General features: G+C 50.9%; 7 protein-coding genes across 7 annotated transcripts; 3 read left to right on the plus strand and 4 right to left on the minus strand.

Annotated features, from left to right (window-relative positions):
* Positions 1-796: 796 nt before the first annotated feature.
* Positions 797-1,678, plus strand: PMZ80_009973 (uncharacterized protein; the record flags this gene model as incomplete). The annotated part of the gene is made up of 1 exon (XM_064878366.1): positions 797-1,678. One exon carries the CDS (start codon positions 797-799, stop codon positions 1,676-1,678), a length of 882 nt encoding a protein of 293 aa, XP_064725934.1.
* Positions 1,679-2,077: 399 nt separating this feature from the next.
* Positions 2,078-4,692, plus strand: PMZ80_009974 (uncharacterized protein; the record flags this gene model as incomplete). Its single annotated transcript, XM_064878367.1, has 2 exons — positions 2,078-2,171; positions 2,231-4,692. 2 exons carry the CDS (start codon positions 2,078-2,080, stop codon positions 4,690-4,692), a joined length of 2,556 nt encoding a protein of 851 aa, XP_064725935.1.
* A 2,623-nt stretch (positions 4,693-7,315) lies between these two features.
* Positions 7,316-8,467, minus strand: PMZ80_009975 (uncharacterized protein; the record flags this gene model as incomplete). Its single annotated transcript, XM_064878368.1, has 2 exons — positions 7,316-8,064; positions 8,116-8,467. 2 exons carry the CDS (start codon positions 8,465-8,467, stop codon positions 7,316-7,318), a joined length of 1,101 nt encoding a protein of 366 aa, XP_064725936.1.
* A 3,080-nt stretch (positions 8,468-11,547) lies between these two features.
* ACO2 (aconitate hydratase) lies at positions 11,548-14,018 on the minus strand (the record flags this gene model as incomplete). The annotated part of the gene is made up of 2 exons (XM_064878369.1): positions 11,548-13,088; positions 13,139-14,018. The coding sequence occupies 2 exons, from the start codon at positions 14,016-14,018 to the stop codon at positions 11,548-11,550; spliced, it is 2,421 nt and encodes an 806-aa protein (XP_064725937.1).
* Positions 14,019-14,659: 641 nt separating this feature from the next.
* PMZ80_009977 (uncharacterized protein) lies at positions 14,660-16,088 on the minus strand (the record flags this gene model as incomplete). Its single annotated transcript, XM_064878370.1, has 3 exons — positions 14,660-15,001; positions 15,056-15,269; positions 15,322-16,088. 3 exons carry the CDS (start codon positions 16,086-16,088, stop codon positions 14,660-14,662), a joined length of 1,323 nt encoding a protein of 440 aa, XP_064725938.1.
* Positions 16,089-16,734: 646 nt separating this feature from the next.
* PMZ80_009978 (uncharacterized protein) lies at positions 16,735-18,254 on the minus strand (the record flags this gene model as incomplete). The annotated part of the gene is made up of 2 exons (XM_064878371.1): positions 16,735-16,746; positions 16,797-18,254. The coding sequence occupies 2 exons, from the start codon at positions 18,252-18,254 to the stop codon at positions 16,735-16,737; spliced, it is 1,470 nt and encodes a 489-aa protein (XP_064725939.1).
* Positions 18,255-19,895: 1,641 nt separating this feature from the next.
* PMZ80_009979 (uncharacterized protein) lies at positions 19,896-21,785 on the plus strand (the record flags this gene model as incomplete). The annotated part of the gene is made up of 1 exon (XM_064878372.1): positions 19,896-21,785. One exon carries the CDS (start codon positions 19,896-19,898, stop codon positions 21,783-21,785), a length of 1,890 nt encoding a protein of 629 aa, XP_064725940.1.
* Positions 21,786-23,117: the final 1,332 nt, after the last annotated feature.

Genomic DNA, 23,117 nt, shown 5'->3' on the forward strand with positions numbered 1-23,117 from the left:
CTGGAGCTCGGTTCTGCTACATGTTTGCCATACTCCAATGCCTTGTTGATTTTATGATCGTGACCGATATCTACATGTACGGCTGGTGGTAGCACGTCAGCTTCTGTGGCCCCACTAATACTAACTCACTTTGTCGGCATCGTCATCAGTATTTGCCCAGCGCATCATGAGCGTGAACTTCCCTTCCCGCCTGCAGCGCGACGTGAGAATCACGAACAGTGATCTTCACTCGCGTCTATCAACAACATGTGGTCCAAGCATGTGCTTATCTGCTTCTTGCGGCAAGCATGCAGTTTGATAGTGGAACATGCGTGTCTTGTTAGCCACGGCTAACCACCTTGCCTGAAAGGTTTCGAGGGTAACAATCTCCCTCCCTAGCTACTCAGTACCAAGTCATGTTGATGATCTTGAGATCAAGATGAGCAAGCATAATACGTGAGAATAAAAAGATTGAAAACTGGGTTGAGCCCTAAGCCTCCAAAGCCTGCTGCGCTCACCGATAGCGACACAATCCGGTCTGTCTCCCAGCAGCGTCAATGTGCGTCAGGAACACTGCACAGTACAGTAACCTCACTTCTGTATATTAAGTGTAGTCCCTCCCAAAGCGAGAGTTGTGTCCCTTGTCCCCCCCAGTTGAGCCCTTTAGTGCCTGAGGCATCAACTCTCCCTGATTTAGAGCCTCTTCGCGAATCCTTACAACCTTCATATTCTAGATTTAACAAAACTGGGTCACACCCACGGGATGCATCGCTGAACACCAGTCGACACTTCCTGACCTGAACAAACAACACCAAAAATGAAGCGTCCGAACGCAGCTCAAACTGACATCTCCGCCCAGCTCTCCACCCTCAACCAACCCTCCAAACAAAACAAGCACCTCCCCAAACTCCCACCAAACACCACGATCTCGCGCCGCCCCATCAACCATGCACCCATCTCCTCACCCTTCGCCGGCTCAAAGGCCCAAAAAGTAGTCTATATCTCGCGCAAAACGCCAATCATGTCCGCCGTTAAGCGCGTGAAGAAGTTTCTTAATGAGATTGAGAAGCGCGCAATGCAGAGTGCGGGTGTTGATGGGGTTCTTGAGCGGAGAAATGCAAGGGGTGGGGCGGATGAGGCGCTGCAGAGGAAGTTGGCGGAGGTTAGTGAGGGGTTGGCGAGGGATGCGGAGGAGGTCCTTGTTAGGGCTAGTGGGAGGGCGATGGGGCAGGCGCTGAGGGTGGGGGAGTGGTTTCGCGGGAGGGAGGAGGAGATGTTGGTTAGGGTTGAGGTTAGGGGGGGGAGTGTTAGTGTTGTTGATGATATTGTGGAGAGGGAGGGGGTTGAGGATGAGGGTAATGATGGTGATGATGGTGAGGCTGAGTACAAAGAAAATGAGGAAGGGGTGGATGTCACGCGGTTGGAAGGTGGTGATACTACGATGGAGCTACTGAAGAATCTGGACAAGGATGGTCAGGATGGACGAGATGGTGGGTCGAGCGCTGCAGAGCAACCGGGTAGTTCTAATGGCGGGAGTGGTGTCAGGAAGCCAGCCATGGACGAGAAAGGTACGGATGTCAGTGAACAGTCAAAGAAGAAGCGGAAGAGGAAACGCAGAGAGTACGATCCAGATGATCTGCCAGAGGCTCGGCTACGCTGGGTTAAGACGATAGAGGTGGCTATTTCACTACGAGCATAAGGATCTTCGAGATGCGGTTAGACAGATGACGAGGTGTCGATGGAGGCCATATTGCCTTCTCAGGCCTGTAATCATAATAGCTGTAGATATGTACCAGTACGCTGTCCATCCTAGCTTCAATGCCTGAATATTGAGGCGAAAATTCGTGGCTCGGCTATGACGAACCCGATGGCCGGATCTGCAGCAAATAAAGTGTGCATGTCTCCCAGGTACCAAAGTGCTTGTAGAGCCTCACGTGCGACAGTATCAATACCGAGATACCTCGAAAGTATCCTCACAAATTCGCTGGATCTCTCGTCGACGGCACTTGCCCGGCTTCAGTCAGCCTCTATTACCTCTCAATATCCACATCTTCCCTGCTGAGACGAAGTCGAGTAAATCAGAGCTTCTCTGCCCACCATGGCGCAAGTACCGGGACAGCAGTTGTCCAGTAAGGACCAAGGCCTGTTTCGCCAGGTCGTACGACATTTCGAATCGAAGCAATACAAGAAAGGTACTTGAGTTGAAGCACTTCGAAACAACGTCGACCACGAAACTGACCATCGACTGCAGGTCTCAAGACAGCCGAACAGGTGCTGAAAAAGAACCCGAACCATGCCGACACACAAGCCATGAAAGCCCTGATATTACACAGCCAAGGAAACACAACTGAAGCTTTCGATCTTGCCAAAATCGCGCTGAAGAATAACATGAAGTCGCATGTCTGCTGGCATGTCTACGGTCTACTATGGAGAGGAGAGAAGAACTTCGAGGAAGCGATAAAAGCATATAAGTTTGCGCTACGACTAGAACCCGACTCGCAACCAATTCAGCGAGATCTTGCGCACCTCCAGATACAGATGCGAGACTATGAGGGATACATTGAGAGTCGGAGGAATATGCTGCAGCAGAAGCCAGGTTTCAGACAGAATTGGACTGCTCTAGCGATCGCACATCACTTGGCTGGCTCCTACGAGGACGCCGAGAACGTACTCACCACTTTCGAGGACACGATCAAAACGAGAACCCCAAGGACAGATCTCGAGCACTGGGAAGCTATACTGTATAAGAACTACATAATAGCTGAGTCTGGGGATGTAGAGAAGGCGCTGGACCACCTTGAAGCGGTTGGCAAGAAAAGTCCGGATGTGCTGGGTGTGATGGAGATGCGAGCTGATTATCTATTGCGGCTGGACAGGAAAGAGGAGGCAGAGACTGCTTATGCTGCTCTGCTTGATCGGAATCCAGAGAATTCAGCATACTTTGACGGCTGGGTCAAGGCCAAGGGACTGCAAGAAGCTGAGCCAGCAGAAGCAAAGAAAGCCTACGACGAGGTTGCATCGAAAAATCCAAGATCAGATCTACCACGAAGGAGACCGCTCGATTTCCTGTCAGGCGATGCATTTCGGGAAGCGGCGGATGCATACCTATTGCGTATGCTCCGACGAGGGGTACCATCTACCTTTGCGAATATCAAGCAGTTATACGGAGACGCATCAAAGAGGAAAACAGTGCAAGAGCTGGTAGAAGGCTATGAAGCTGGAAAGGTACCTGCTGTGGCCGGAAATGCTGAAGCTGCAACAGAGAAAGAGCAAGAGAACTTCAAGTGGTCCGTCCCATATTTCCTAGCACAACACTACAACTACGCCGCTTCCCGAGACCTACCAAAAGCCCTCGAATATGCCGACAAGTGCCTAGCACTTGACTCAGCCTCAGTCGACTTCTACGCAGTAAAAGCACGAACCTACAAATACCTTGGGAATACCTCAAAAGCATCAGAACTCATGACAAAAGCACAAGAATTAGACCTGAAGGATAGAGCCATCAACACGAAATGCGCCAAATACAAGCTACGAAACAACCAGAATGAGGCAGCTCTAGAAATGGCTGGCAAATTCACACAAAACAAGACCTCAGGCGGCCCTCTTGCAGATCTCCTCGATATGCAATGTGTTTGGTATCTCATCGAGGACGGCCAAGCATACCTTCGACAACGAAAACTCGGCCTCGCCCTGAAACGATTCCACCAAATATTGAACATCTTCGACGTCTGGCAAGACGACCAATTTGACTTCCACAACTTCTCCTTACGGAAAGGCATGATAAGAGCCTATGTCGATATGTTGCGGTGGGAAGATCACATCCGAGATCATCCCTTCTTCTCACGCATGGCAATTTCAGCTGTAAGAGCATATGTCATGCTGCATGACAATCCTGACCTCGCCCTCGGTCCGATGCTGAACGGCGTGAATGGCACAGGCGCCAACGGGAAGATGTCGGAAACAGACCGCAAGAAGGCACTAAAGAAGGCGAAGAAGGAACAAGAGAAGCTTGAAAAAGCAGAAGCGGACAAGAAAGCGCTCGCAAAAGCGTCGAAACCAGTACCCAAAGCTGACGTTGAGGATGTGAAGAAGGAGGATACGGATCCTCTTGGCAAGACGCTTGTCGAGACGAAGACACCACTAGACGATGCGATGAAGTTTTTGACGCCGCTGCTGGAGTTTTGTCCCGATGTGCTCGATGCGCAGAAAGTGGGCTTTGAGCTGTATATGCGGAGGAGGAAATATCTGCTTGCTGCGAAGTGTTTGCTGAAAATTAAGGAGTTGGCACCAGAGGATGCAGATGCACATTTCTATGCTTACCAGCTGAGAAGTGTGCTTGAGAAGAAGGAAGACGGCGCGGATGAGAAGGTCGCGGCCCTGGTGAAGGAGCTTGCGAAGGATGCGTTGCAGCTCGACGTGCCTGTTAAGGACTGGAACGAGAAGTTTGGGAAGGAGAACAAGGACAAAAGCATAAAGCATGCTCAGGCATACATTCAAGTCAAGGATCAGCTAGATCCATCGTCGAGAGAGGAGAATGGCACGGTGCTCGTCAGCTCGGTGTCGTCCGCGAAGGACACCAGTCTGGCTGATTTGACTGCTGGTCTGGAGGCACTACAGATAAGAGGGAGCAGCACCGAGACCATCGACAGCTACAAGGCTGAGGCGAGGAAGACATGGTCAGAAGCTGATGTTTTTGCGGCCAAGGAGAGCTGATCTCTACATCCTGAGGCGAACTCAGACATGCTTCAAGTCAACAAAAGTGTTTGACTGTATGTGGGGTACAGGTATGAAAAAGCATCTGGTGGAGAATATGCATGGCGAGGTAAACATCACGCGAGATTTGTGCTGCGTTTCGGATCGCAGCTGAGCATTGTGATACCAGATATAGTGTTTGTACGAGATGCGGTGTCAAAATATGAACTCTTACTGTTGTTCAATGTTTGTCAGGAGCAGCCAATGGCTACTCTTGTTGATCACAACAGATTGCACCTACCGTATCTGCTTGTCCTCTCGCTGGGAACCATGTGACCATACTCGTTCTCATTTTTCACGGGAACGCAGTTCTGCTATTACTGGGGTTGATTCCTGCCCTCTACGGACCTGCTCTTGTCCCAGGGTGGCCATTCACGGCTCGCTCGCTCGCTCTTGCTTGCACGGAACGTCGCATCTGCCAATCCGGATTCAACCAGTCGCGCCTCCTTCCGAAATCCAGTCGCTCCTTCCTCCTCTACTACGTGGCGCCTTCCTCGTCTATGCAGTCGGGCCGCTGTTTTCCTGGCCTAAGGCGAGCCTCCCCCAATGTGTATCGGTCCTTCTAGAGTAAGTATCTAGCAAAATAGTGCCCGCATCAATATGGCACAGCCAATACGTCCTAACGCCGCACCTACCAGTCGCGCCTACCTCCTTCGCTTTCGGTTTAGCTCTTGCCTAATCTCACTCACGGTCGCTCTTTCCACACAACGATCAACGACCGCACCTTCCTTACCTCGCTTCACTCCTTCCTCTTTCAAATACTGCATTGCGCCTTCCTCACCTTACATCTCGGTCGTACTTTCCTCCTAGAACATCGCACCTCCCGCGCTCAAAGCCCCACTCGCTCTTCTCAATCCGATCACACAGCTCGCTCTTTCCACAGAAACAGCTGAGGATCATAGCGCCTGCCTCGTTTCTGAATCGCTCCTTCCGTACAAGCAGCTACCGGTCGTGCCTGGCTTGCTTTCATATCGCTCCTTCCCCGCATTCTGATCGCTCCTTCCTCTTCTCGTAAGACTACATCGCGCCTTCCTGGAACATGAGTCGCTCGTTCTGTATGCCGCCAGTCGCGACTGCCGAATCGTTACGTGTCTCGGTCACACTTACCTCGTGGGAGTCTCTGATCGGTATTTTCTGACAAGCAGCTGCGGTCGTACTTGCCTTGCTCTCGGATCACACTTTCTGTATGAACGTATCGCTCTTTCCAGCTGAACAGGTGGTTCACTCGCACTTTCCTTACCCTAGTAGATAACCTAGTCGCACCTTCCGCATTATAATTACTGCGCCCCGTCCACACCTACCTCGATAATATTGTCACTTCACTCCCTTCCGTCATGAGTAGCACGCCGTGCGATTTTCTATCTATGTAGAAGAGCACGATGGATCTTCGCACGTGCTGCGTCTCCGGCGTTACATGGGGAGGTGCGTGATAGCACGAACACACCTGGAGCCAACCACGTTTCCGTAGCTCGGCAATAATGGAGTGCCATGGTCGAGACCCGTGCGGACGTTGGCCGGTCGGATGTTCACCGAGATGGGATGGAGTCAGTCGGTTAGAAGGTTTCGGCAGATATAGACGGATTAGCGTTATAGTAGTAGAAGAGCATGAGAGACGACGATGGCATGGATGGGTGTGAAGTGGTAAACAATAGTAATTCTAATGTCGTAGAAAACGACGATGTGGTGATACAATAGCCACTCGTCGCATAAGCCTTCCAATCTGTACAGATGCGTACGTGGGTGCGGAAGTTCCACATCCTATCCTTCGCAATGCAATGCTAGACAAGTAAAGATTCAGACAGCGTACATACAACTCCTTGCTAACCTTTCCTAACCCTGTAATCCGCCCTGGTATCGATGCAATGAACATAGGAAAGCTAATAATCGACAGAGTAAAAAGAATTTTGAGTTTCGGGCATGCAGACCGAAGTCCGTCGGATGTCGACGAGCTTGAAATGCGAGGTCGAAGACAACGGACATGTAATGCCTTGATAAATGTGCCAGGCCAGAGTCTGGGCTCTTCGTGGCCGTTGTGGCTGCATATATTATGCATTAGAATTATTGCACTGTGGTGCGATGTGGTCGTGAATCGTGATCGTCTTCAAGCCTAATCCGTTTAGGCTTGATGGGCATGATGAGGTGGACAGGCGGACTCATAGCGGCATCGGAGCTTCGCGAACTGTTCAGATCCAGTTACTGCGTTCGTGCAGAACCTCGGAGATTATTAAGGCTGGCCTGATCTGCGTGTGCCTGTCGAAGTCCGACATGTGTAAGGCGGCTGCCGCTGACTTGCCGGATCCAGGATCATCCTCGACGTATCCTGCTTGAACGGACTCCGCTGTAGTTTTCAGCTGTCCAAGGTGCCTGATGTTCCTGTTGCCGGGCGGTGACGGTGATTTCGGAGGCTGGGCGGGCCGACCTGCCAAATGGAGGTCGTTCTGCGCGAGGACAAATCTGGTCCTTCGCGCAAGGATCTGCATGTGGTAGGGCTGACAATCCTTCCAGCTCATTAGTGGCTGCCTCGTTCTCGTTCGACGTTGGTCCTCGTTGAGCGAGGGTATGTTGGGGCTCTTTCCAGCATCGTTCACACGGCGCTCAGTGTTCGTAGCAGGCTCATGCCGCCAGGCACTCTTCCTGTCTGCTTCGCGATGTTGAGGCGTACTTGATCTTCAAGCGTTTCTGTCTCAACGAAGCCAAGCAACGAGTCGTCGTAGAACTTATGAAGTGTACCGCCCAGTGTCCATATTCTTCTCAGCGTCAGGACGGTAGCAAGCGGAGAGTAGGTTTGGTATGCTTCCTTCTCCATAGCCTGAAGCGTTTTCGTGTCGACGTAGTTAGTTTCCCACTTCCGTTTCATTTGTGCTTCGTGCTCGGCCAAGATCTCGTTCGGTGTCGCCGTAAAACTGTGAACGATGAGTGTCTGGTTTCTGGATGTTACGAAGTTGATGAGCGCTGCAACAACAAATTTGCCAACATCGTTCATAGCTGTGAAACTGACTGGCATTTCACCATCGCCCAGTAAGTGTGCTCGACCAGTTTCGACGTCGAAGCCGCCTGCTTTTGGCGCCTCCTTCATTGCCCCAAAGAACAAATCCGAGTATGGCCCAGTGACGATATATGTGTGTTCTAGCCTCTTCATTGTCTTGATGTGAGCTCGTACTTTCAGCTTCATCTGGTGCGGCGGCTCATGTTCGGATTCTGGGAAGTACTCGATATCTGTGCCGTATTCGGAGGCGAAGAATCTGGTTACACCAATTTCGTCTGCCCATGATATGATCGGGATCTGCTTCTCAATGCCCTGACGTCCAAGGCAAGATACTATTGTATCGACATCTGTACTCTGCGTTAGCTGCTAGTCCACAACTTGTGGGTTCTCAAGCATACCTTTGCATGCATCTTTGAACCTTCTCTCGTCGTCCAGGCTTCCCACGAATATCTCTACGCCATATGACTCTAGTGCACAGATGTCTTGCACCTTCTCCACTATCGTCTTCTCTGAGGTGTATATCGATATCCTGCCAAAGTGACCTTGTGAACTTGCATCCACGATAGCTCTGGTGATGTATGTTCCTATCGTTCCTGTAGCCCCTAGTATCATGATGTTGTGAGGTGCTCTGTATGTTGGGAAGCTGTATGAGTTGTGCCTCGAATGTGTAAAGTGGCCATAGCTATGGCACTTGTATCCATACGACATGCTTGCATCGAAGCTCGGCTGGTACGTCTCGTAGGCCAACATGTTGAGATAGTCGATAGTGATACGGGCTATGCGGCTCTGGGGAGGAAGAGCTGGAGCTCACGTACGCCCGAGGAGAGACGACGGCTTGGCAATTGTGTTGAAGGTTTGCAGGGTGCAGGAAACTCTCTTGTCTGATCTGAGGATCTCCCGGGGAGATATGGAGGTGGCTTTCAAGACCTCGTTGTCCTTGTCGAAAGGAGGGGTGGCACGCCCAGCACTTAAGGAGAGCTCACGTGGTGTTTAGGATAGAAGTGGCAGTCGTAATGTTATGCCGGTCGCATACTAGACACCTCGCTATCGTGTTCCAGGTGTCGCGTGAAGCCAAGGTAGACCGAAATAGGTCGATAGTGGAAAATGGGGCGTACGTCAATGGCTTATATGGGGAGATTGAGCTTTTGATACAAGAAGGAGCTGGGCCCCAAGGCCAACTCGACGAGCCAGGGCAACAGAGATTGCGCCAATGCTCTTTACCGATTGGGCTGTTTTGGCTGACGAGAGTTCAGCACCAGGATAAAACGGAAGAGGCTTTGTCAAGCTCTGAGCCCAAGCAAAGCCCTGGTGCTAAGGCTTCGAGGAAAGTGGTTGCGGGCTAGCGAAGGTAGTTTGCGAGAAGTTCTTGAAAGAGAATAGCTCGTGTCCGGCAAGACTGCGGTCCCATGCAAGCTGGAGATGATTGGTGTCTCCACGCCAAAGTAAAATTACCAGCAGATGTTGATCGTCGTTGACTTCTTGACTTCTGGCGATCTTCTCCGGACGATGAAAGTTTAATGCACGATCGATGATTGTGAGTCGTCGGACTTGGCTGTGATGACCGAAAGACAATCCAACCGAACCGCTGTGCACTGGTTGCGCGAGTGATTTGGAGTTGATCACTTGGTGTTGTTGAGGTTGTCGCTTCTCTACCTTCTTGCACGCCTCTGCTCTTCGCTGAGCTTAAGATTAATCGTTACCACAGCCAGAGGCGAGAGGCTTAGCATGAAGAAGGAACGATTGAAGGAGGCGCTACGTCTAATTACACCAAGTTTCTACGTTGCGAATACGGATCCTCTTATCCAAGCCAACGTCTGGAATTGGAACAAGGCTTTTATCGCTAACCCTGATCTAGCGCTACAGTCGCATTCTTTCTCACGTACAAACACACTTGTTCCACCTTCTCACATGCCACAAACACCTTTTCGCAGCTTCTCTGTTTCTCAATTATTGACCCGCATGGTCAGAGGGGTCGTGGTCAAAGCAGCCAGCAGAATCCCTAGAAGTGCGCCTGGCCCCCGTGCTTGGCCGCCCACAGCTACTGTATTTAGAGCATGCGGACACGAGAAGATGGTCAGGCCAGGTAACCCTGTTTTCTTCGTCACGACATGGGGCAGTGAGGATGTTCTTATGCCCCGTAAGTACTCTACCAATTCGTTGAGTAGTAATGTTTGTGCTTCTAGGACGAGGTACGCTGGTTATGTTTGCACAGCTTTGTTGAAGGATCAATAGCCTACGGCCATGCATTAATGCTCCCGATAGCAGCACGTCTCGATTGGTTGTAAGATGTCCGTGCCTGCATGGCGTGCAGCAGTGCTCTAAGAAAAGCATATGGAGAGCTCCTGTCCTGCATGCCACTACTGCAGCAGAAGTGCCCCAAGCTGTGCCCGGTGAGGATTTATGTGAAGTCACTGGCCAAGACCATGCTGTCTTAGGACCTGTTGTGCCGCCTTATGATGTCGTGGGCAACTCTTCACATGCTGGCCTTCCTAATTGAGTTGTTGCCATACCAGTTTCTGTGGGCTTGCCGCAGTCTGGCCGCAGCCTACGGACATTTTCGTGCATTGTCGTCATAGAGTCATCGTCATTGATGGCCTGTCCTGACGTCCTGCATAGCAAATATGTACCAGTTAATTCCTTTCCGTTTCTTATCTTCATACATTTTCTCATAACCCTAGCTCGCTGGTGATGTATACCACTATGCTACAGTATGCGCTCCGTGCTTGGGGAGAGGTATCTACCCTTGCCTGAGCGCTACAAGAAAATTCCTGCTTTGCTATGTGTCAGCATGCAGTCTGACGTTGATGTCTCAGACTTCGTAAAAAGAGAGCTCGAAATATGCCCTGCCCAAATACTTGAACTTGGCTGAATCCTGCGGGCCCGATACTATACTCGTACCATTGTGTGCCGTGTATTCTCTACAGTGTATGCCTAGCATTCTCGTTATCTGTCACACAGAGACTCTGTGATTGATATGCTGTGTTTGCGCCACCATGCACGGAAGCTGAACAGAATGCTCATGATCTTCGTCTTGTAGCTTTGAACCTGCGGACTTGGTAGTCCGGCACCAATGCACAATCTAACCCATCATACTGTAGCCTGGTCCCTGCTTCCCTTCCCACTACCAAGAAGTTGGCTTCGCAAGCTCGTTGCTACGTCGTCGGTTTTCGCTTCTCGCTGGATAGGCGTTTCTGGCGAGCTGAAACAACCATGAGCACCACACCAGGCTGCTTTCACACTTTCTAACCATTATGACAGAAGCTCTGGCTTTCCTTGCTGCTGCGCAGGGCCTCTCGCTTCCGAAGCATGATAATGCTGCCCTGCAGCGGAGGACGTCCTCCCTTGTCAACAAGAGATGACTCGATAGCGTAGTCCCCTTGTGCTACCAATTCATTGGGGCTTTCCTCTTTTCGTTTTTTTGACCGTTCGGTCCTGCATTGACGTGTGCTGACGTGACTGCTTCCACTCTGCGGCAGATACGGTTGGCGCGCTGTCACACTTCGACTGTGTTCTTCATTGACAGAAGAGCTGGGAACTCTGAGTCACGATAACGGAGAATGCGACAGTCACCCCAGTACCAACGTAAAAGCCAGATCCAACTCAACGGAGTGGATGCTTGCTTACCTCGAGCATGACCGGACTTGATACCGGCATTATTGCATATATCATGCAAGAGCAGCCCGATGTATGCAGCCTTGACAGGTTGACCAAGTACCAGATCTGTATCAAGCAGAGACGATCCTTGTGGAGATCGTTCTGGCAGATCTCGCCCAGTTCAAGCTTTGCCCTGGTTCTTCCTCTCTCTTGGCGTTCGCGTATTGTAGAAGCGATTAGTTGGTCACTTCCTTACTCTTCTTTGCCAGCAGATTCAAGGCACTCCCCGCAAGGACAAACCCGCACTGGTCTTTGCTGAGACTGTGCTCAACAGGAATTTCAAGAGTTTCACCGCCGGATTTGCTGACGGATACCTTGACTTTGCCCTCGCCTCCACTCTGGAGCACATCCCACAAGCCTGATGTTGCGATCTCGTCATTTGCCGAAATCTTATCGTAGTCCTCTTTGTTAGCGAAAGTCAATGGGATAACGCCCTGCTTTTTCAAGTTGGTTTGATGGATACGGGCGAACGATTTCGCGAGAATGATTCTTCCGCCCAGATACCGTGGCTGCAGAGCAGCATGCTCGCGAGCGGATCCTTCGCCGTAGTTGTCCTCTGCAACAACAATCCATTGCTGGCCTTGAGACTTCCATTTCTTCGCGAGCTCGGGAATAGACATTTTCGTGCCGTCAGCATCGTAAGCCACATTGGTCTCTCCACTTTCGGCATTGACAGCACCAATCAAAGTGTTCTCCGAGATATTCGGCAGGTGGCCTTTGTATTTGAGCCAAGGTCCGGCGGCAGAAATAGTATCTGTTGTGCACTGCCCTTTCACCTTGTACAGTACTTTCAGGCCCTTGAGCTCACCTTCGCCATAGGGCTCGAATGGGTCCAGCAGAGCCAATCTGTCGGACTCAGGATCAACAACGACCTGCACGTTGGGGTCCGGTTTAGCTGAGGTAGGCAAGAACGCAGGATTGCCAATCGCAAAACCCGACCCTGGTAACTGTGTGCCCGTCGGCGGCTCGAATCTGAATTCTTTGCCTCCAGGAAGAGAGATCACGTCTGTGACTGGATTGAACTCTGTAGAACCAGCATAGGACATAGCTGTCACTATTTCGGGTGACGCGAGAAAGCTCATGGTCTTAGCGTTACCATCGTTTCTCCCAGGAAAGTTTCGGTTGTATGAGCACAGTATGGCGTTCTCTTCTCCTTTCTTAACACCATCCGTCCTCTTCCACTGCCCAATACACGGGCCACATGCGTTTGCAAGCACAGTACCGCCAGCCTTTGAGAAAGAGTCCAAGGTAGCGCTCTCTTCCAACGTTGCGCGCACTTGCTCCGATCCTGGCGTGATGAAGAAATCTGCTCTGGGCCGTAGACCAGCCGCATGAGCTTGTTTGACCAGATCCTCAGCTCTTGTCATATCTTCGAAGGAGCTGTTAGTGCAGCTTCCGATCAAGCCTGCGCCGAACGTCTTGGGCCACTTGTTTGTTTCTACCGCCTCTTTGAACTTGGACAAGGGAGTTGACAGATCCGGAGTGAAAGGACCGTTGATGTGTGGCTCGAGCGTTGACAGGTCGATCGTCACCTGTTCGTCGTACTCGCAGCCAGTGTCCGGGCGTAAGAAATTGTAGTGTTCGCTGCCGTATGCGATACCTTTAACAGCATCGATGATTGAGGCACGCCCGGTCGCTTTCAGGTATGGTATGTGGTTCTCGGTGAAGGGAAAGATACTGGTGGTGGCTCCAACCTCTGCTCCCATGTTACACACGGCTATGAGATATTAGCTAGAGAACGTATGGGGATGTTCAGAATGTACTCACTTGCCATGCCAGTAGCACTGAGGGTGTCAACGCCAGGCCCCGAATACTCTATTATGCTGCCTGTGCCCCCTCTTACTGTCAACAAACCAGCTAGGTGAAGTATCACGTCCTTGGGGCTGGTCCATCCACTGAGTTTACCCTCGAGTCTCACCCCAAGAATCTTTGGTGCCTTCAATTCCCAAGGGGCATCCACAAGGGCATCTACAGCGTCCGCTCCACCCACACCGATAGCAATAGCACCAAGACCACCAGCGTTCGGGGTATGACTGTCTGTCCCGAGCATCATCAGGCCAGGTGCAGCATAATTCTCTAGCACGGTCTGGTGGATGATGCCGGCACCGGGAGGCCAGAACTCCATTCCATACTTCTTTCCAGCTGACTCAAGAAAGTCGAAGACCTCCTTGTTGCCTGCTATGCTGTTTGGCAAATCCGTGTCTGCGCCCTTCTCGCCCACGATCATATGGTCACAGTGTATGCTCGCAGGTACAGCTGTGGAGGGCAGGTTGCAGGTCATAAACTGTAGAATAGCCATCTGCGCAGAGGCATCCTGCATAGCAACTCGATCAGGCTTGAGCTTGAGATTCGCATTTCCGCGTATGTTCTTGCTATTGTTTGTGTTCTCGAGCAGGCCCTCTTCAACGTTGTCAAGATGCGAGTAGAGGATCTTCTCGGCGAGGGTTAGCTTCCTGTACTGGCCAAGGACGGAGCGAACGTCTTCGAAGCCTTTTAAGATCTTCTGATATGGTGGAACTGCAGCTCTCCGACGTGGCTGCTGAGTTTGTGCGTTTGCATGGACGGCATAGCTGCGCCTGCTACCTAGATCGAGAGGACAGCGAACTTTCTGAGACGCTGCGCGCAGCAGAGGCGTCCGTGGTTGCATTGTGCGTGGTCTGGCAGCTACGACCATTGAAGAGGAGAGACAAAGGTGGAAAGAGCGACTTGAACACAAAACAACTGTTTTGCAAACTTCTTGATCGGTTCGAAGCAGATAATTTTGCTCCGCAGTCGCAGTCAGCCATTCGAAACTCTTTTCATTGGTTGGCGCAGCCCTCACCCGAGGCTCAACGCCCGGGCCGTAAACTCTAATTTACGCGCTCCAGGCGGAAAAGGAACACATACCGGAGTGTATCCCGTACGCACCTCACGATACACTGGTGTACTCCCTAATCACAATTCACAGCACTATAAGAACTTACCGGAAGTCGAGAAATCGCGCTTGATATAGGTGTTGGTATTTCTTCCAGAATCGCACCTCATGGGATCATAGGGGCCCCTGAAACCAGTCCTCGAAAGCGAAATGGCCAGCTTGACTTTCCTCCAGAGTGATGGTCAGATGAGGAAGAACTTGTTCCTACAGTAAGTAATCCTCTGCTTCGAATCATCGTAGACGCAAGCACTGTAACTGCTGTTAGATACATCCTCCCATAGCAATCGGTAACGAACTGCCCACAAAGGTACCGCACTTTCGTGGTCCAGTACACCATGAACACCCACAGAGTGAAAGAGTCACTAGCCTTTCTTCTAGTCATCCTCCGGTCCATCCTCAGCTGCCGTACGCAACTCGTACGCCATATCATAACACTCCGCCAACAAGCTGTTGACCGAACCCTGACCTTCAGGGATGTCCTTGCCGACCTGGAACTTGCCATCCACCCGCATATTGTCAATTGAATTGAGCTTCATACTGTATGGATACAGCTCTCGTGGGTTCGATACACCGCCGTTCTTCTTGACCTCCAGCAAGCATTTACGGAGGGTCAACAGCTGATTGTAGATAGGCAACAACGCTTCCGATACTGGTTCGGAAGCAACAAGGAGCTGGTAGATAAGCCCATAACCTTTTCGAATGAGGTAGAGTAATGTCTGAAGCAGGTCAGCCTGTTCTGCCAAAAGCCCATAGAGGTGGAAAGAACTTACCCTTTGCGCATGTAGGTCAGCTGGATGGCCTTCGGCGTCGAAGAAGTTACCATCCCGTCTGGAATCGTCGATACGATCCAGCTTGCGCTGCCACATGAACAAATCGGTCTCTCGAAGCGACCAAGCTTGTGTCATGGTGAGTCTGTCAAGATGGCTCCGGATCTCAATAAGCTTGTCGTATGTGTCTTGAAATCTTGGGTCAATTTTTCCTTGACTGAGGTATATCAGCTCATGTTCATTGCCACAGCACGACCCCTGGCACTTACCGCTCTTCTACCATTTCACAGAATTTCAAGCATCTTTGCAGAAGCGGTACAACCAAGTTCTGCCCATCCGATGCTTGTCCTTGTTCGTCCGGAAGTTTTCCATCGTGCATAGACTTCTGCATATCAAACAATTGCGTCCTGAGATCGTCGAGATCTTTCTGGGAATACTTGCTTCTTGTGTTAAGCGCCGCGATAGCCCTCAATATTGAGACGAGTTTCTCCCATGTCGGCACCATAGGCGGGCTCAGTGTGCTTAGGAATTCCCGCAGCTCCTGCAACAGCTTTTCGCAAGCCTCGATGCGGTATTTTATTCTGGTCAGGAGGTATGGGCTGTACTCCCCATCCCTCTCAAGAGTCCTTCTCATACCACTCAGGGTGTTCTCGATGCTCTCTAGGTCTCTCGTGCTGTAGAAAGCGGCCTCTTTCAGGTGGTCGCACAGCCGTATAATGTTGGAAGTCATGCTATATAGTGCTGGCGCTTCAGTATTGCGACCAACAGCCATGAAGAACAAGGAGATTAATTGTAAGCAGTCATCGAGAATAGAGTCGACCCGGTTCTGAACCAGGTGATCTGAACCTCGCGCATCGTTCAAGAGCTGCACTTGTTCTATTATCTCTTCATATAGTGGCAGCACATCTTGTGACTTGACATATGTGGACTTGTCCTGCTTGAGGAGGAGAAGCTTGTCGCGAATGGAAACCAATTTCTCGAGGATTGGTTTCTCTGCCGCGTTCACTGGCGCAGTGTACATGGGTGAGTCGGCCATTCTTCGAGCCTTCGATGTTCGTGTTCGACCTGACTCGTGATGCTACTCTGTCGGTTTATTTGCAAGATTCAAGTCAATAGGCATGCGCAGGCATGTGTCAGGTTACTGATTCTTCAATTGACCTGAAGCAATCGATTTATTAAGCATAAGGCGAAGTTGGCGATTGGGTGGTGATATCTCAAAGTCCGAAGGAAAGCGATGGAATATTGCAATCGTGATATCAAAGCACGTTGGCAAGGTTTGTGCCGAGTTGCGCTGTTGTAGACGGTCCAAATCTACTGTTTGTGTAATCACCAACCGAAGCACTGCATCACAGATCGAACAATCCCAGCAGCTTAAACGCAGTCTGCGAAACTTGAATTGGCGGGGTCGAGCCGTTTGGAACCGCTTGAGGAGCACTTTCCCCAGAATTCACCCATCGCAATATGACGTCACTGGGTCTCCCATCTTCTTCTCGCAAGTAGTAGAGAAAAACAACCTCCTTGAAACGTATTGCGAATCAAGTCGCACGAAGATAGTATTCGCAAGCAGCGGCTCTCATAACGATGTCAGAGATCTGTGATTGTCTCAGTATACACTTCACCATTGCTTCAGCATATGAAACCATCCACCCCTGCTCGCGTGCTTCTTACAGATGCCAAGCTTCTCACAGTCTCTTCTGGCAGTGTACATTAGTATTGCAAAGCTTTGAGCCTCACTCGTACTCACAACGAGTTCTCGAGATGGGACACCTGTCACGCTTGCCACCGGCGTCAGGAAGCCAGTGTTGTCCACATGCCGAGCGACTGCGTTATACATCTTATCTGCCCAATCCAGCATGCTGAGGTCTTCTAGCGTTTCAAGTTGTGCCAGGCGATAGATAGAGCTTGCAACCAACGCTGTGCCAGCTGGATCGCTATTGTTCGGTCCATACAGCTCAAATGCCTCCCGGGAAGGTGGATGGTCGAGATAGTTCTCGAGAAGATCGTCCCAGGGAGCTTGCAGCGCCCTGCCATGCATAGCTCTTAGCATCTCATGACTCATTCTCAACAGTTCAGTCCTGCCATACTGTCTTTTGCTATCATCAAGATTGGTGGATTTAGCAGCTCGAGTTCTTGTGTTGGGCTGCCACTTCTCCAGCACGCCGAGTACTCTCACCATCCCAGCCAAAGCCCAAGCATTCCCAGTCAACCACAACCCCTCATCATGGCAGCAGATATCTTCACCCAAATGCCGTGGTTGACTTACAATATGCCTCCACACACCCTTCAAATCGTGATCGTCCTTGACAGCAAGGACCTCAGCATACGCCTTAATCTGCTCCACCGCCTCAACAAGCCACTTCTCATCTTGCCTCGCAACCGCATACGCAGCCAAGAAAGGTGGTGACATATACGCGTAATCCGCCCACATTTGAGGAGAATGAACCCGGTGGCTAATAGCCCAGCTTACCCCGTCCTTCTGCCCGATACCTCTCAACGCATCAACCGTAGAACCCAGCCCTACAACAAACCTCATATTCCCACCCCGATCATGATCGCGAAACAGAAAATCCACCATCTCATCCACTGCCTCTCCGTACGCGTTCCTCCCCACCGCAACCGGGTTGCTCGGATCGTCAGCACCCGCCCGCTCAAGCAATAGCGTAGCCCAGCCCAGACTCGCAGCATCAGCAGCACTACCATCCTGTTCCTCTCTATACAACCACCACTCCTCCCCTTTCTTCATTGGCTTCGCAGTCTGAACCTTGCCAGCAGCATACCGTAACGCCTTGACACTAGTCCATTCATCATACCGTCCAGACCTTCCGCACATAGGCAACTTGCCTTCGGGGAATGGTTCAAGGGTCGCACCAGGGTTTGGATTCCGTAGGTCAAATCCATGGCCCGGTCCCGCAAAGACACTCAGCTCAGGATTCTGCAGTTCCAATAGCGCGTGCGTCAGCACACCATGTTCCCAGGAGTGTTTTGCTAGCGCTAGGTTCTGCTTGAGGACTTTGCTAATGTCGATGTCTACCAACTCGATCTCGTGTCCGGCTGTTCCTCCTAGGTATGTCGAGAGATACCAGGCTAGCAAGATAGGCCCTATTATCAGCAATGTTGAGAGGCCACGGCTTCGACTTTGCTGAAAACTAACGGGTGCGTCCGAGTCCGTGGCCACCCACGAGCGTGTCGGCGGAGCCGTCATTGTATTCGAAATGCCCAGACCAGAATCGAGGTAGCTGCAACAAGGTGTAGTGCAAGACGTGCCACAATCTCGTAGTTCTAAACGTATACGAGCTGACGAAGCTCCTTCGAGTAGTCAACGAGACGAAAACACAGCAGTAGCAATCTCACCTGCCCCGCTTGCGTCAATGCTTCAAGCTCCTGCCCCGGGCTTGCCACGCATTATATGTCAATGGCAGGGGGCCTACCGCAGCTCACGTTTATTTCAAGAGACTCGTGGGACCCCAAGGACTAGGCTGTTAGATGCTGCCTCGCTTGATGTGACGACCTCAACGCGTCAAGTGTACTGTATTCAGCACTCGATACAGATACCTAGCAAAGTGATTCAACATTAGTGAGTGACACAGATTCCTGCGCTCGTTGACTAAACTCGGGTATTGTCCTATGACAATGTTGAATTCAGGCTGTTTGCGAGACACGGCTTCGGATTTGCATGGCGGACTTCTTCGTCGTCCAACTTGAAGCTCAGTACTCAGATGCAGTTCTGATTTCTCGAAGTACGCATTTTCATGTAACACAGAACAAGCTGAAGGTGCTGTACAAGGTAGCCAACGTGAAATCACAACAGCGATGATTTGCCGTACATCAAACACTTGTAGTGAAGATGGTCCTCCAGGGGAGCAGGGCTTAGGATGCTAGTCATTAAGGCTGACTACGGAGAAATTAGTGATGTACGCTCATCTCCGGGATGTGCCTACTGCCAGGATTATTACATGCTTTAGCGTAAGGACCCCATAAAGGGACAGAATGATAATCCCTGACGAGCCCATCCAACATGCACCTACATAGATACGGTGCGAACTTTGTGACGAGACACACGAGACGCTGTTATGAAGTTCATACTGGATATCTTGTTCATCTGCAGTCAGAACATCATGATAGTAGATCGCTATTCTGAGTTCAAATGCTCCGTTATTGAAGAGCTTTAAATAGCTTCAGATTCGAATAAATTCGTTATTGCGTGGTCAAGAACACATGCCGCCGCCCCCTCCAAGCGCACCACGTTTCCTCAACATACTGGTAGGCATTCTGTCAGATTTCCAGCCATCAAGAACCAGAGATGCAGACGCGTTTACACTCAATGAGGGTCGATGAACATTGTAGTGCTCGTTGCCTACAAGGCCAATCGCACAAGCATACGCTATCAGTCCTCCTTCGGCCGCGCAACAGGCCTAGCCAGTAAGCCACCACACACTCAGCTGGGAGCAAAATCGAACCCCCTCCCTACTGGCAGACTAACAAACCACAATGCATGGTGATCTAAGCAAAATCCGATCTCTTTCCATGGCGGGCAAGTGCAGCCGGACCACGAGAGCTTGCATACAGCACGAACGTCCACCATCAGACTCAGCCTGATGCGACAAACACCTTTGCAAGTATTCCAGGCCCCTACTGCAAATGTAGACATACAGTTATGGATCCAATATCTATTGCAGGATGTTGTGTCTCACTTGCAGCTGGAGTATCCAACCTGACCATGAAAGTAACACTGTTCGCCTTGGAGGTCAGGAGCGCGAAAAAGGACATGGACGCAGTCGCGCGCGAGCTAGCGTCGCTCGAGATCTGTCTCATGGCACTGGAACATGACCAGTAACGGCGTATCATGCTCCCAGAAGAGCTAAGAAAGCACATTCCGGAGATCGTCAAGAACTGTGAAATAGTCACGAAGCAAATGAACGAGTTACTGCTCAAATTGCAGTCTGGCAAACTTGGGCGGCGGATTCAGTGGGCTCTTGCGGAAAAGCAGGAGATGAATGCGTTACGCTCATCGCTAGAATCGAACAAGACGGCGCTAGGTGTGGCGCTCACCGTGGGGACGATATCTCTGTTAGCAGACCAGAAGGCGAAAGCCATTGACCAGACCAAGGATATCACTGCTATGGTGGAAAATGTCAGGGACATATCTACCACCACATCTAGGATTGATTTCAAGGTCGACGACCTTGCTGAAGGTATAGCAGAGCTACGTGGTCAGCTTGCATACTTTTCGGTCGCTAGCAAGCAGCAGTCAACTGGGCACGTATTCGTCGAGCAATCCAAGGCATACGCCGAATCTACCTTGCAGCCACTCAAACAGCACATCTCAGTAAGAGATCAAATGAGTACCGGAAACGATCAGACGTTCATTCAAGCTGCGCTAGGCCTCCTCAGCCTGGACCCACCACAATTTCAGGAATCGGAGGCCAAGACGCCGGCGAAGGTGAATGTTTGTCCAAATTGCGCGACTTCTGCTGAAACTGTTGAAGGCGTAAGGGAGTCTCAGGTTATGCAACAGCAAGGAGTTCAGAAGCAGGGGCGCCCCTGGGACCTTCGGCGAAAGGACCAAGACGAAATCGCTTACCTTACCGAGGAGGTGGACCGATTACAAAAAGCAAACAGCGACGTCGAGAATAGGCTTTCCGCAAGAATGAATGAGATGAAAGAAAGTGCAAGGACAAAAGAAAGCCGCATAAAAGGATTGCTGACCGAACTAGGTCTGTTACAAGCGGTATTGCTTGTAGTGAGGTCGAAAAAGCAGCCGCAGAAGTACTACTACCCGATAACTCTACAGACTGTGGAAGGAGTAGAAAGAGCGCTGGGAGAGTCGATGCGAACGTTGGACCGCGTGTTCATTATGTCCACAGGTGAAATACTTCAACTGCACAATGATTTATGCTTATTGCAGCGCTTGTACGGTCGTAGCGTCGAAGAGATCAGTACCGCTGCTGCATCTACTGCAGAACAAGAGACCATCGCCATTTATACCGGGTCCTGCAAATCGAAAGGGCTCGTTATCTCCCCGCGGCTGTATCAACCCAGACGAGGCAGACTGAGAAATAGGCCTTATTGCAGTCCGCCCGAACTCCTCCTTCTACTGAAAGACTTGAGTCTGCGCGCTTTCGGACTAGAGTCGCAAGGGATATCTCGCGACCAAGCTTGTGAGGATCTACTGCACATTTGTGCTGAAAGAATGATTCAACCGCGCGACGCAGATGGCACAAACTTTGGTCACCTCAAACACTTCTTGGTTCGCCGTGCGTCCACTACGCGTCTCGCATATTGGTTCAGCTCTGATCACATATGTTTTGAGTTGGAAATTGGCTCTCGACGTGTGGGGAATGATGAGCTACTTTCCGCTTTTGAACCCCACCAATTGAGCAGAATATGCGTAGTCCGAGAAGAGACATCTAACGGCTCACTCCTCTCAGACACTCTGAGCGAGCAACAGGTTTTGTCCGGTCGTTCAAGTCTTCTTGGTAGCTCAACGCTCACGGAGGAGACGCAGATATCTGGATCGCCTGACTTGAATGGTCCGAGTGAAGCAACACCATTCAAGTCGACGACGTTGGCTATCGACGAAGTGCATCGCACGCCTGCAGACTTCGAATCTGAACATACGTACCACCACAACGGCGGCTCAATGGCCACAATACCGGATGTAAATAATGCCACTGGGTCTTTGGATCCGAAAAAGTACATGCTCTCATTTATCAAACGGCGCGGACGTTCTTGAGGCCTAGGGGTTCGACAACAGCGGCATCGTAACTCGTTATTCAACATCAGGGCAAGCTATTGACTGGGAATAGCGCAGTCAATCTCCAAGGCTGGGGACAGCTTGTGGTTAGTGCTACTTTATGTGGCCAAGTTCACACCACAAGGTCCTCATGGGTCTTATGCGGCCAGCTCACACGTAGGTGTTGACGCCACTACCTACCATCCATGGGACCGGAACTTGGACCTGATGAAGTTTCCCGGATTCACACAAATTGGCAGAACCGTTACTAACATGCATCAGATGATCTGGTTTTCAAAGACTTTGACTCAGGAACAATTGGACGAAAGCTTTCCGGGGCGTCTGTCCACTTGCCATCGAGGCAAATGAACCTCAAATTAAAGTTGCACCTCTTGGCCAGAAAATCGATGCTTCTTATCTAGACGTCTCTTGCCACTTTCCATCATGCCTCACCACTTTCTCCTTCAGAACCCTTCCTTTCAACATTCAGTCCTCGAAATCTCTTCGAATTCTGCTGTTCTTACTCTGAATACCTGCCTGTCCATCTACCATCATCCTCACACGTTCTCCGTTCGCAAGATGCACTCGCAACGGCGACGTCAAGCGGGAAACAAGTACAGTAGGCGTAAAGTACATGGTCTTGAACAGCACTTCTAGAACTCACGAAGTACTTACTGTATTCTTGCCTACTCACCATGGCTGAACTCCCGGGCGTGCCCCTCATCACTGGCGCGGGATCAGGTAAGTCTTCACTTCACCCACTACACCCCCCCATCGCCAGACAGCCACCTGAGCAACCTTGGTCAATCTTCACACCCCCAGAAATCGGCCAAGCCGTCGCCCTCACCATCCTCCGTGCAGGCTGCACCCGCTTCACCTTAATCAACATGTCCACCCCCGGCCTGCAAAAAAACCTATTCCTCATCCGCTGATATGACAGCCAGTCAGACTACCCGAGGCACTTACCAGACGGAAACATGTCCATCCTCCATCCTCCCACCATGATGAGGGCTGTCCAACTTATTGGTTTAGATGTATCGTTGCATCTATTCCGCGACTGTTTCCAGTGACTTACGCACCGACACGGCGTCACTCGACACGGCCTCAGCCGCACCGTGCTCATCCTAGCCGGAAAAAGGAGACTCAACAAGGCAAGGCAAACGGGAGTGTGTAGTCATGGACGACACCATGTGTTGCTTCTGAAACGGGAATTCAGCTTAATTAAGGTGAGCAGAATTGTGTCCAATGGTGAGCATTCGGGTGACTGCCTTACCCTACGACATTTTTCGCTGCAGTGGCTTTACCCGCCAAGCCTGAAACAGACTCCATTCC

Source organism: Knufia obscura (assembly GCF_036327395.1).
Source record: "Knufia obscura strain CCFEE 5817 isolate CBS 148926 chromosome Unknown scaffold_15, whole genome shotgun sequence".
Lineage (NCBI taxonomy): Eukaryota > Fungi > Ascomycota > Eurotiomycetes > Chaetothyriales > Trichomeriaceae > Knufia > Knufia obscura.